The sequence below is a fragment of the Acomys russatus genome, chromosome 2 (assembly GCF_903995435.1).
Source record: "Acomys russatus chromosome 2, mAcoRus1.1, whole genome shotgun sequence".
Classification (NCBI taxonomy): domain Eukaryota; kingdom Metazoa; phylum Chordata; class Mammalia; order Rodentia; family Muridae; genus Acomys; species Acomys russatus.
This window is the reverse complement of record NC_067138.1, coordinates 260974-273118: the sequence shown is the minus strand read 5'-3', so window position 1 is coordinate 273118 and position 12145 is coordinate 260974. Positions and strand designations below refer to the sequence as shown.

Sequence of the window (12145 nt, the reverse complement as noted above, 5' to 3'; positions counted from 1 at the left end):
AGAATACTGTGCTGGGTACTCCAATTTAATACAAAACAGAGATGGTCCCTCCTAATAATTCTTGGTGTTTGAGGGTTTTTTAAACTCACTTCAAATGTATATTTTGTTTCAGAATTGTTATTTTTAAAACCCCAATAACATAATTTTATGGAGCTCTAAGATCCCATGGACATGCTGACTATAATTATGTTAAATTTATAATCCAATTGTGTGGTGTTGACGTTTCAGAAGCATTCAACACTGCACTTTTTCAGGACTGTGCTTGGCACTATTTCATAATTTTATTTATGAAAATCGTGGTTTTATGGCTTTAATTATTCTTTAGAATCTGGATCGCCTTTTCACTTTGTATTCTTTTGTATTAATGGATTTTTACATATCAAATGCAAGAGCTATGGTATGTTTTGGTTAGCTTTTCATTAATTGATTAATATTACTAAATTTCTAATAATTTATGTTTAAATTCTTTGCTATTTCTCAAGAACAGTTGAAACTTTACATATCTATGATAGTGCAAACAGACTTTTCTGGGAGGCCTATTTTTCATTAAGTCAGTAGGAGACCATTTTAACACGTCTGCTATTTTTACAAAGGCGTTCTCACCCTGCCAGGGCTCTGGCAGTGTTGTGGTTAGTAGAGTAACAGTAGATGTGGTGTACTGTGAAGATCAGGCTTATGAGTGGCAAACACAGAAGTGCCCAGCTGATTACTCCCTACTAGAAGCACACTTCCTCTGGACCCCATACTCACAGTGTCTTCAACTGTAGAACCTCAGTCCTCGTGAGGGGCAAAGCTCTGTCCTATGTCTAAAGGGTCGCCCCACCGCCACTCAACATTTACTAAATTAAATTCCCTAACAGTTTACTGCTCTAAAATGTCAATTGTGTTTGGTTTTGTTTTTTGAGACAAGGTCCTACACTGTAGTGTAGGGTAGCCTTGAATTTGCGGGAATCCTCCTGCCTCAGCATCCTAAATACCAAGATTATAAGCATTAGCTACCAAGCTGGGTTTGTTGGTGCATGCCTTTAATCCTAGCACTCAGGAGGCAGAGGCAGGTGGATCGCTGTGAGTTTGAGACCAGCCTCATCTACAAAGAGAGTCCAGGATTACACAGAGAAACCATGTCTCAAAAAATAAAAAATAAAAAACCAAACCAACAAACAAACCAAAACCCAAACCCAAACCCAAAACCAAAACTAAAAGAAAGAAAGAAAAAAAAAGCATTAGCTGCCACAGTAGCTTGAGGAGTTAGCCATCAATAGACAAGAGAGACATGCTTAAGGGACCCAAAAGCACTGTGGGCAAATGATGACAAACTCCCTGCGTAGTTCTAGTTCCACCTTCCATGTACACATTTAAAAATCAACCCCTCATGTGACATACAAAGCTAAGTGCTTAACAGTGACTTTACCTTCATGCTAACTATTGCCACTCTGAGATTTGTCCCTCCAAGGTCAACAGCCAGGGCACTCAGAGTTTCGAGAATATGGTCAATATCTTGAGAGATGTTCTCCTTGACGGGAGGGAAGCAGAATTTCTTCTGTAGTGGCTCTTGAAGGTCAATAGATTTAAGGAACTTTAAAATCCGTGGAACAGCATTTCCATCCCCATATATCTTTGAGCTGCAACATCCAAAAAGTCAGTTCAATGAAGTGGTTTTGCCAGGCATGACAAGTGATACCAGGGCATTCAAATCAGAGTCTTTGGGGGAGAGATAATTGTTCTTTTTTAAGATAACCTCTCTGGGCTGAGGAACTGCCCCATGGCCGAACACTTCCCTGGCATGCTTGAGGTCCTGAGCTCAGTCTTCTGCACCACACACACACACAAAATTCCTACAATATGTGTGTGGTCTAAAATGCGATACACAGTAAATCACTCCATGAACTTATTTTCTGTCAATTAAAACCAAAACTACAGTTGGGCATGGTGACACACACTTTTAATCCCAGCACTTGGAAGGCAGAGGCAGAGGGATCTCTGTGAGTTTGAGGCCAGCCTGGCCTATACAGTGAGTTCTAGGACAGCCAAGACTGCACAAAAGATAGACCCTGCTTCAAAGCACAAAGACAAAAACAAAGCAACAACAACCCTGAAAATCATAATGGTTCAGAACTAAAGTGAAACCTGGGCCTCCTGGCAACATTGTAACTTAGTTCCACAATTTGGGGCTTTCTGTCTTGGTCTGGGGTTTTGCTATTTTAGAAGTTTTATCTTTACATTTCTGAGAAATTACTACATTGAAATAAAAGGAAGAACAGCCAAAATTAAGTTTTAAAGAAAATCAGATACATTATTTTCTAATATGTAGTCAAATTTTACCAGAGAAACACACTGTAGGGTAGTACTATTGTAATTAGCAAAGTCAAGTCTTTAAAATTCTCCACTACAAACTAGGCAGAGCACTGGGGTGTGACATCCGTGCCTTCCCAGCTGCCAGGGTGTGCTGTTGGAAGAAGGAAAGTTCTGTTAAGATGGTTAAAAGATGGTGGACCACAGCTTCAGCTGGTGCCTAAGGTCACTCCCCTTTTATTTATTTTTTATTTTTTATTTATTTATTTATTTATTTATTTTTAAATGTTGAAGTAAAGTTTAGTTACTGTGCAAAACTTTTTGTTTTTAACATCAGACATGCAAATCTTTGAACAGGTGGAAGGTTTTGCATATGATAGCTGGTTTTACTTTGTTGTTCATTTCTTGGTTCTTTTTTCCATTTATTTATTTGTTTGTTCATTTTACATCTCAATCACAACCACACTCCCACCTCACCTCCAAGTTCCACTCTCCCACCCACTTCCCCCAAATAGCCACAACTCACCCTGGTTCATCAGGTCACATAGGACTAAGTGCGTCCTCTAACTGAGGAAGGACAAAGTAGTCCTGGTAGAGAAATAGGATCCAGAGCAGGGCAGCAGACATGTCAGACACAGCCCCCCTCCAACTGTTGGGGACCCACATGAGGAACAAGCAGCCCATCAGCTTCATATGTGAAGGGGGCCTAGGACCAGTCCATGGACATTCTTTGGTTGATGGTTCTGTCTTTATGAGCACCCATGGGCCCAGGTAGTTGGCTATATTGGTCTCCTTTGATGTCCTTGGCCTCTTAAGCTCCATCAAACCTTCCACTAACTTTTCCCCAAGACTCTCTGAGTTCCACCTAATGTTTGGGTATCAATCTCTGAATCTGTTTCCATTATCTTATGGATGAAGCCTCTCCTCTTCACTGTTTTAGAATTGTGGTGGTCAAGATAGTCTTATTGTCGTCTTAGGAGCCCAATATCACTAAGATCAATGTTAAGCCTTGAATGCAAACACTTTCATAAAGCAGTATGCTTTTTTCTTATTCTACCAATGTATTCTCACAAGTTAATAAAAAATATACAAGACGTTTGCTTTGCACAGTCTCAGATTTACAACACTCCCCTTTTAATTAGTCCGAAATTAATTATACTCACCAAGGGTACTGTTTACCAAACTGGAGGTGGAGCGCTTGCAATATTTTGTCTTGGGTGTCAGCGTCCCGGACATGAAGAACGTTCTCCCCTAAATCAATCCAGGGACATGTTAGAATGACTTGAAGCGTGACTGTCCAAGACAAACAAACAGCAGTGTGTTGGAATCATAATTTAACCATAAAGCCCAGCAGATTGCAAAGTACTCTTGGTAAGACTTCCTTACAGTATACAATGTCTTTATTCCCAAAGGGGGGAAAATCAGTTTTGTTCTCTTAATGAAATGAGATAGATTGATGTTTGTTTGATTTTGGCTTTAGAGACAAGGTCTTACTAGGTAGACCTGGTTGGCTTCTAACTTGTGGTACTCCCCCGCTTCTCCCTTAAGTGCTAAGGCACCAGGCATGTGCCACCACGCAGAGACTTGTGGGGTTTTTTGTTTTGTTTTGTTTTTATTTTGGCAGTCTTGCTCTACCCACCTACATTGGCCTCAAAATCATGGCCTTCCTACTTCAGGCTCCTGAGTGAGATTAGAGGCATGTGCCACCACACCTGGGTAGGGTTAATTAATCTAAGACTGACAAGCTGTTCGCCTAGATATCTACCAAGTCCATTTTCAAATTGCCAGCCACTCAGTCAGTAGTCAGGCAGGACTGGCCAGCCGGCTGTTATGCAGGTGCTTTCTATACATCTCGTGGCCAGTGTGAGAGAGTAAACATCATGGACAGCTACGTTTGCAACAGGCTTGGCTAAGAGGAATAGAAGAGAGGAGAGGGAGTAAAGAGGTGGCCAAAGAGAAATGAGGGGCCAAAGGAGGATTTTGCTTTTGTTTCCCCAAATTAGAAGAGCCTAAGCATGTTTAAATGACGAAGAAGTTGGGGCTGGGAATTGAACTTAGGACCTTTGGAAGAACAACTAGTGCTCTTAACCACTGAGCCATTACTCTAGCCCCTAGTATCTTTTTATAGTACTCTTGATGGAAGTTTTAGCTGGAACCTGATTGTCTACCCAAAAGCTATTCTTCAGCTTCCCTTGCAGCTAAATGTAGTCTGTGATGACTGGGTTCTAATATATGTGAGAGGAAATATTTGTACCTTTTAAGGTAGTTGCTCCTTCCTTCCCTCCAAATGGCTAAATATAGACTAGACCAAAAAGTCTGGAATACTCACTAAAACATAGGCTAATTCTGATGGCTGTGGAGCTGCCACACAAGGAAGAAAAAAAAAACCCAGCTTCTTGCTATTTGGGGGTCTCTGTTGCAGGGAACTGTCGTCTTACTGCACACCATCCATAACCAGCAATTCTCAGTGTGTCTCCAACTCTATCTCTGCCTGGTGCAGTGCAGCTCCTTGTCTTCTTGGCTTTGATGTCTATGGTGGTTTGAGCAGGTCTGGTCCTCAGAGACTCATGTGTTTGAATGGTTGGCCATAAGGAGTGGCACTATTAGGAGGTGTGGCCTTGCCGGAGTATATGTGATCTTGGAGGAAGTGTGTCACTGTGGGGCAGGCTTTGGGGGGGTCTTCTTTGTTCAAGTTACACCCAGTGTGGCACACAGTCCCCTTCTGCTGCCTGTGGATCAAGACGTAGAACTCTGAGCTCCTTCCCTAGAACCATGTCAGTCTACATGCTCCATGCCTCCCACCATGATGATACTGGACTAAACCTCTGTACTGTAAGCCAGCCACAATGAAATGTTTTCCTTTGTAAGAGTTGCCGTGGTCATGCTGTCTCTTCACACTGATAAAACCCTAAGACCGTGATCTAATTGGCATCAATTGAACATGGCCATAAGAAAACCCTTAATTCCATTCCTTCCCGAGTCTGTACCTCCCTTGGTGTCCCCATGTCATGATAAGTATGGTCCATGCACAGCACAAAATCTAAGCACTGCCATTTATTCTCTTCCTCCCTTTGCAGCTGACATGCACCAGTAGGCTTGATAACAAAACCCAAATCTAACTTTTCTCTAGCATTACTGCACCACTGTCCTACTTGGAGTTACTGTTACTGGGAAACACCAGGACCAAAGCAGCTTGAGGAAGAAAGGGCTTATTCAGCTGATGCTTCCGTATCACTGCCATCATCAAAGGAAGTCAGGACAGGAACTCAAGCAGGGCAGGAACCTGGAGGCAGCAGCCGATGCAGAGGCCGTGGGCGAGTGCTGTTACTGGCTTGCTCTCCATGGCTTGCTCAGCCTGCTTTCTTTTAGAACCTAGGACCCACAGCCCAGGGGTGGCACCACTCATCATGGGCTGGCCCTCCCCCATTGATCACTAGTTAAGAAAATGTCCCACAGGCTTGCTCACAGCTGGATCTTGTGGAGGCATTTTCTTAATTGAAACTCCCTCCTCTCAGATGACTTTAGCCTGTGTCAAGCTGACATAAAACTACCCAGCTGTAGTTTTAGACTAACTAACTACCCACTTAGTGTAAGCTACTGTCACCTCTCACCTGAGCGACACAGCACTGATGGCCTCCACATCACACTCTGCTTTCCCTATAAGCTCCTGGCGTCGTTTTCCCAAATTCAAGTTCTATTTTATCATTCCCTCCTTTAAACGGCTTCCCATATAGCTGGAAGAAATCACAAGCCATCGCTCTGGGTGGTTGGATTTGCTTATTATTTATTTCGTTATTTTGTTCAGCTTGACATAGCTGAAGTTATCCGAGAAGAGGCTGAATTGAGGCACTGCCCTCATCAAATTAACCTGTTAACTGATGGGCAAGGCTACGGAGGTTTCCCAGCCCACTGTGGGTGATGCAGACCTTGGGCAATAAGGAGCGAGCCCGTAGTTTTCCTCCATAACCTCTGGTTCAGTTCCTGCCCCAGCTTCCCGCCATGATGAACTACAGGCTGTAAGAGGGAATAGACCCTTTCCTCCCTGCGTGTTTGCCACAGCAAAAGAAGGCAAACTAGGACATTAGTATTTTAGCTTATAAAAGTCTGCGTCAGTTGGGCATGGTGGCGCACACCTTTATTCCCGACACTTGGGAGACAGAAGCAGGCGGCGTCCAGCCTGGTCTACTCAGCAAGACCTTGGAAAGCTTCATAAAGAGACACGGTTGGGATGATGATCTTTTTGTGCACTGTGTAAACGTTATCTTTGTATTGCTCAGATTCTGATTTCTGTACTGGCAAAGATTTGAGAACAGGCCAGACTTTGGTATTGTTACGTTTACAAAACACCTGTCTCAGTGTTTTGTAAACATTTTCTGCATCACCTTCTGATTGGTTTAATAAAGATCTGAATGGCCTATAGCAAAGCAGGAGAGGGTAGGCGGGACTTCCGGGCAGAATATGGGAAAGAATTAGGCTGGGGATTCACCAGCCAGATTCAGAGGAAGAAAAAGGTGCTGGTGCTGAGGAGGTAACGAGCCACGTGGCAGAATGTGGGTTAGTATAAGCAAGTAAATTTAAATTATACGAGCTAGTTGGGAAGAAGCCCAAGCTAAGGCCAAGCTTTCATATTAATAAAAAGTCTCCGTATCATTACGTGGGCGGCTGGTGGGTCGAGACAGTCCAGCGATAAGACCCTATCTGGGAGAGAAAAAGAAGTTTACCTTTCTTTTTTGGGGGACAAGGGAAGAGAGTCTGTCTATGTAGTCCTGGCTGTCTTGGATCTTGCTTTGTAGACTAGGCTGGTCTCAGCTCACAGAGATCCTCCTGCCTCTGCCTCCTGAGTGCTGGATTAAAAGTGTGTACCACCACACCGGACTCTTGTCTTCTTTTTAGCCAATAGTTTACAGTCAGGCTGACCCTTCTGCTTCCCCCAATATCAAGGCTGTTCTTACCTTACATCCTTAACATGGGCTATTCTTCTGCTCCTGCCGGATCCCCATGAAGCTGATCTCAGCCTAACGTGTCATCTTTCAAAGAGGCCTTCCTTTAGCAATTTAATGTAGCCATCCCAGTCTAGATGGCACCTAGAAATCCTAGTAGTTTCCTTTTGGGCTGCTTACTTATCTTCCCTACCCCACTAAAACGTCAATTGTATAAGCGCCCAGTACTTGGTAGCCCCTACAAACTACCATGGAATTCTGTTGTCTGCCCGTCTTTCTGAGTTCTGATTCAGAAAGCCGTATTTTCCCCCCTTTCCTTTTCTGTTTCTTTCTTTTGGATGCTAGCCGGAGCCAAAGTACATTTTCCCCTGGTAGTTTGGGCTTCCTTACTCCTTCTTTTCTAAAGTGTCCCTCCCACCACATGGGTGCTCTTGTACTGTTTTCCTCAAAGCCAGGGGTCTCCTGCGGCATAGGCTGACCTTGAACTGGAGGCATGGAGTGTCATGCCTCAGCACTGGGGACTGCACCAGGGCTTCATGCATGCTGGGTAAGCGCTGTACCAGCTGTGCTGTGCCCTGAGCTCCTTAGTCTGGTGTTGCTCTACCCCAGGGCCTCACAGGCAGTACGCGTTTATTATACACAAATCTGAAAGAATTTCCATCTTGGATTTCTATTTTCCCTATAAAACAGGAAGCAAAATGATATTCTGCAGATGACATAAAGATAATAGAAACTTAGGGTGGCAGTGAAAAGAACGGAAGAGACAGCAGAGCTGCAGCGCTGGAGCTAATTTCCTCAGTTCTAGTCCATTTTTTTTTTTTGCATTAACGCCATGCATCTCCCATTAGCTGCGATACATGCTTGCATGTACACAGCACTAGAACTTGACCAATACTAATAACATGCATAGCTCAGCTAGCACATGCATTAATGATCCTACTTACACTCTCATTAGTTACGACTGCCACACTCAGAACACCGTACCAGGCCCAGGACACACAGACTAGCATTCATACACTCCAGACACATTCAACTCTAGTCTCACTTAAACATGGCTAAATATTATAATTAAGAACCACTTAACTCTAATTGATTTTACAAAGCAATAAAAGTTCAAGCAGAGCTATAAATGTGGCAACCCCCTGAGATATTGGATGGCTAGCCTTTCATTTCACTGACCTACCTGTTCCCAAAAACATGTGGCCAGATACCTAAAGAACTTAATATTCTATGACAGAGACACTGCAGGTAAACAGATGGGACTGGAAAACATTATATCAAATGAGGTAACCCAGAGGTAAAAATAAAAATGCTGTGTGTTCTCTGGTTTGTGGATCCCAGCTCCCAATCTTAAGATCTGCGTATATAACCTGTAATAACCACATAAGCCAGAAAAGTAGAAAGGGACCATGGGGATAGGGGACAGTCTGACACAGGTGTTATGTGGGGGAAGGGGAAAATGGGGGGGAGGGGCTTCAGCTGGGGAGTGTAGACAGAAGGTAACACAGGGAGGGGGAGAGGGAAGGAGGAGAGATAACATCAAGGATGTTTTAAAAAGCCCCAGGGAAAAAATGCATTGTTTTATAAGAGTCCTTAAATACACACACACACACACACACACACACACACACACACACACACACACTCTCTCTCTCTCTCTCTCTCTCTCACACACACTTTTTAAAAGCAGAGTTATGCCACCTGAGGTGATAATGTTGTCATCCCCCACCCACCCACACAAGAGCCATGAACTATCTGTCGGAACCCTCAGAGCTGAGCATGGGAAACCTCCGTTTGAACGTTGTTCAGCGGGCTCAAAAGATTCCTAAACAATATAAGCCACTGCCACTGTCCCTGGCTGCCTTCGAGCTGAAACACACAGACCTATTGCTGGGCAGCACAGGGCACAGGACTTGAAGGTGGAGCTCACACAGAATTGGGAGGTGCTATGCAAGCTGCCAAGGGAGAAAGCCATCAGTAGCCCTGCCCAGCTGGGAAGCCTGCAAACCACAGCCATGGCTGCTTGGTGAGTTATCTCAGTGGTGCGATAGAGGCATTATCATCTTGGGGGTAACCAGAAGCTATATAATTGGACTTACAGCCACTCACCAGGAGGGATTCCTGGCTAGTGCTGTAAACTTAGTCAACTAGCAGTAGCTGTGGGGCAGGGGGGGGGGGGGGGGGGTCACAGGCCCTATGGAGAACCTACTACCACCATTTTCCTAAATCAGTGTATTTCTAAGTATACTCTAAATGATTATCCTAGACCCACAGATGCATGTAGCTCCCGCCAGTCATTAAAGAAGCTTCCTCTTTCATCAGATGATTACTGAGATTCATAACTGGTGAAAATGCAGAGAATGGGGTGGCTAACCCCAACCAGGACATCTACAGACCAACCTACACGTAAGGCTCAGGGGAACCATGGAAAAGGGTGCAGAAAGGACTAGGACACCTACTTAGAAATAGTGTCTTCTAGAAATGACAGGGAAGCCTTACGCATTAAATCTTAACGGTGTGGTTGCCTAAACAAGACCTGTACCACGGCAACACCAGCTGGCATAACAGTGTGGACGGGGGACACTTCACCAGGCCTCACCCTACATGGAAGAACTACAGGCCATCAAAGGTTGTTGAGAGTGAGAGAGAGAGAGAGAGAGAGAGGGAGAGAGGGAGGGAGGGAGGAAGGGAGGGAGGAAGGGAGGAAGGGACGAAGGGAGGGAGAATATCAGCTTTCCCCAGGGACAAGCTCCCCTATAGGTTATCTAATCCCAAGTGGTCACGCCAAACACATGTACAAACAAGCAACAGTAAATGGATTCAGTAGGTGTGTGTGTGTGTGTGTAAAGTGGAAGAAGTCATGGATCTGAGAGGGAGTGGGGGAAGACAGGAGGTGTTGGAAGGGAAGAGGAGTAGACACAATGTAAATACAGTACTCATGTGTGAAGTTCTCAAACATGAAAAAGGGTACATTTAAAGAATGTGGCCAACCAAAAAAAATAAGGTGGTGGGTAGGGGGAGATGCTGGGCATGGTGATGCACACTTTTAATCCCAGCACTTGGGAGGCAGAGGTAGGTGGATCTTTGTGAGTTTGAGGCCAGCCTGGTCTACAAAGAGAGTTCCAGGACAGCCAGGACTATTACACAGAGAAACCCTATCTTGAAGAACAAAAACAGAACAAAACAAAAAAGAACGTGGCCAGCACCAATCCATCACACAGATTCAGAAACGCTTGTCAGCTGAGATAACAGACAAAGGCAAATACCTGTTTCTCTTCCTATCTGGCGTGTTCCCAGGTTGATCACGGGTGTTCCAAATGCACCAACCTCTCGCACTCCACAGCTGCTGTTCCCAATCATGCAGCCAGCATGGGCAACCAGCTGTATAAACTGGTCAAACGGGACGTGCTTGACTGCACGGAAATTGGGATGATGCTCGATGCCCTTCTTCCGCATCACTCGGACCATCTCCTTGCTCCCTGTGACAATGAGAAGACTGAATGATGAAATGCAGCCATCTGATGAATAAGACAAAGACATCCTTTTACCGACAAGCATAGCCCTAATTCTCATGCCAGTTATGAGGGAAATCGTCCCATAGACCACTCATTTTTCCCCTTTTTATGGTGCTGGGATTTTTTTTTTTTTTTTTTTTTTTTTGGATTTTTCGAGACAGGGTCTCTCTGTGTAGCCTTGGCTGTCCTAGACTCACTCTGTAGACCAGGCTGGCCTGGAACTCACAGCGATCCACCTGCCTCTGCCTCCGAGTGCTGGGATTAAAGGTGTGCACACCACACCCAGCTATGTGCTGGGATTTTCATGAGCAGCATATAAATGTGTGGCCAGCTCTCTACATCTCATGCAGGAGCTCACACAGTAGTAGCAGCTGGGGTTTCAAACAGAACTTAGCAAAGTAAATATATTTTATTAATACTTCAGTATAAATTCACCTTAATTAAGGGGCTAAAAACAAGCCAGCAGTTTCTAAGCAGGAGGGTCAAAAGTTCCATACGAAAGCAGATTAGAGTGGCTTTGCCTAACTCTGCTCAAATCTCCGCAAACTCCCACCTTTGTGAACTAAACTCAAGGCAACGTGGATAGGGTCCAATACTACAGCTGGCATTTTATCTTAAAAACTTTAAAGCCATACAAAGCTATGAGGCAAAAAAATTTAATGTTAATGGTCTCCCCTCCCTTCCTTGGTTTTTCCTTTTTGCTTGTTTTCTCCATTATTGTGCATGTGTGTGTGTGTATCTTGTTCATCTGACTGTAAGGCAAGACAGTGACCACATGACACTCACCAATGGCTAGAAGTCACTGAGCCACCAGAGGCTGTGCATGAGTCTCTTTTTAAAAACAAAACAATAAACAAAACTAACTTTATGTGGCAAGATAGGCTCAGGTCCAACTCCTTGGAAGATGACAGGCCACTTTCCTCCTTATATGCCAACCCTCACCTACAATTACGGGAGAATATGGCACTTCAGAAGATCCTTCTACCCCAAGGCTCCACTTTGGTTTGAAGCCTAAGCCACCTGCACTAACCTCGTTTTCCCAAGAGCCCACCAAGGGTGAACTGCGGACACACTGGGGCACTGGGCCAGACACTGACAGTCCCTTGTTGCTGCATGGACAGCAGAGGCACGTGCAGGGACATGGCTCAAGCCATTTTCCTTTAAATCACAATGCTTTTGTCTTTGAGTTGGTGCCCCAAGGGATCCGTCCCCTCAGCCTCCTAAGCAGCTAGGACTACAGATGCATCCCACACTGCACATAGTAGCTGTGACTACAGATGTACCCCACCCTACCCATCACTAATTCTGAAGTTACACATTTAGGAAAGCTACTACAAACAGAATGCATCACTTGGAGGTAAGCAAGATATATTATAACTACTTATATAGAACTTGAAG

The 12145-nt window shown here is 44.4% G+C and overlaps 1 protein-coding gene across 3 annotated transcripts in view; it reads right to left on the bottom strand.

Annotated features, from left to right (window-relative positions):
• Gne (glucosamine (UDP-N-acetyl)-2-epimerase/N-acetylmannosamine kinase) overlaps positions 1–12145 on the bottom strand; it is a 46398-nt gene that overhangs the window by 5565 nt on the left and 28688 nt on the right. For all 3 annotated transcript variants that reach the window (XM_051156966.1, XM_051156983.1, XM_051156974.1), the window contains 3 exons: positions 10499–10711; positions 3456–3543; positions 1412–1622 (listed from right to left, as the gene is read on the bottom strand). In XM_051156966.1, the coding sequence (XP_051012923.1) occupies positions 1412–1622; positions 3456–3543; positions 10499–10711 (512 nt within the window). The remainder of the gene's footprint in view (positions 1–1411; positions 1623–3455; positions 3544–10498; positions 10712–12145) is intronic.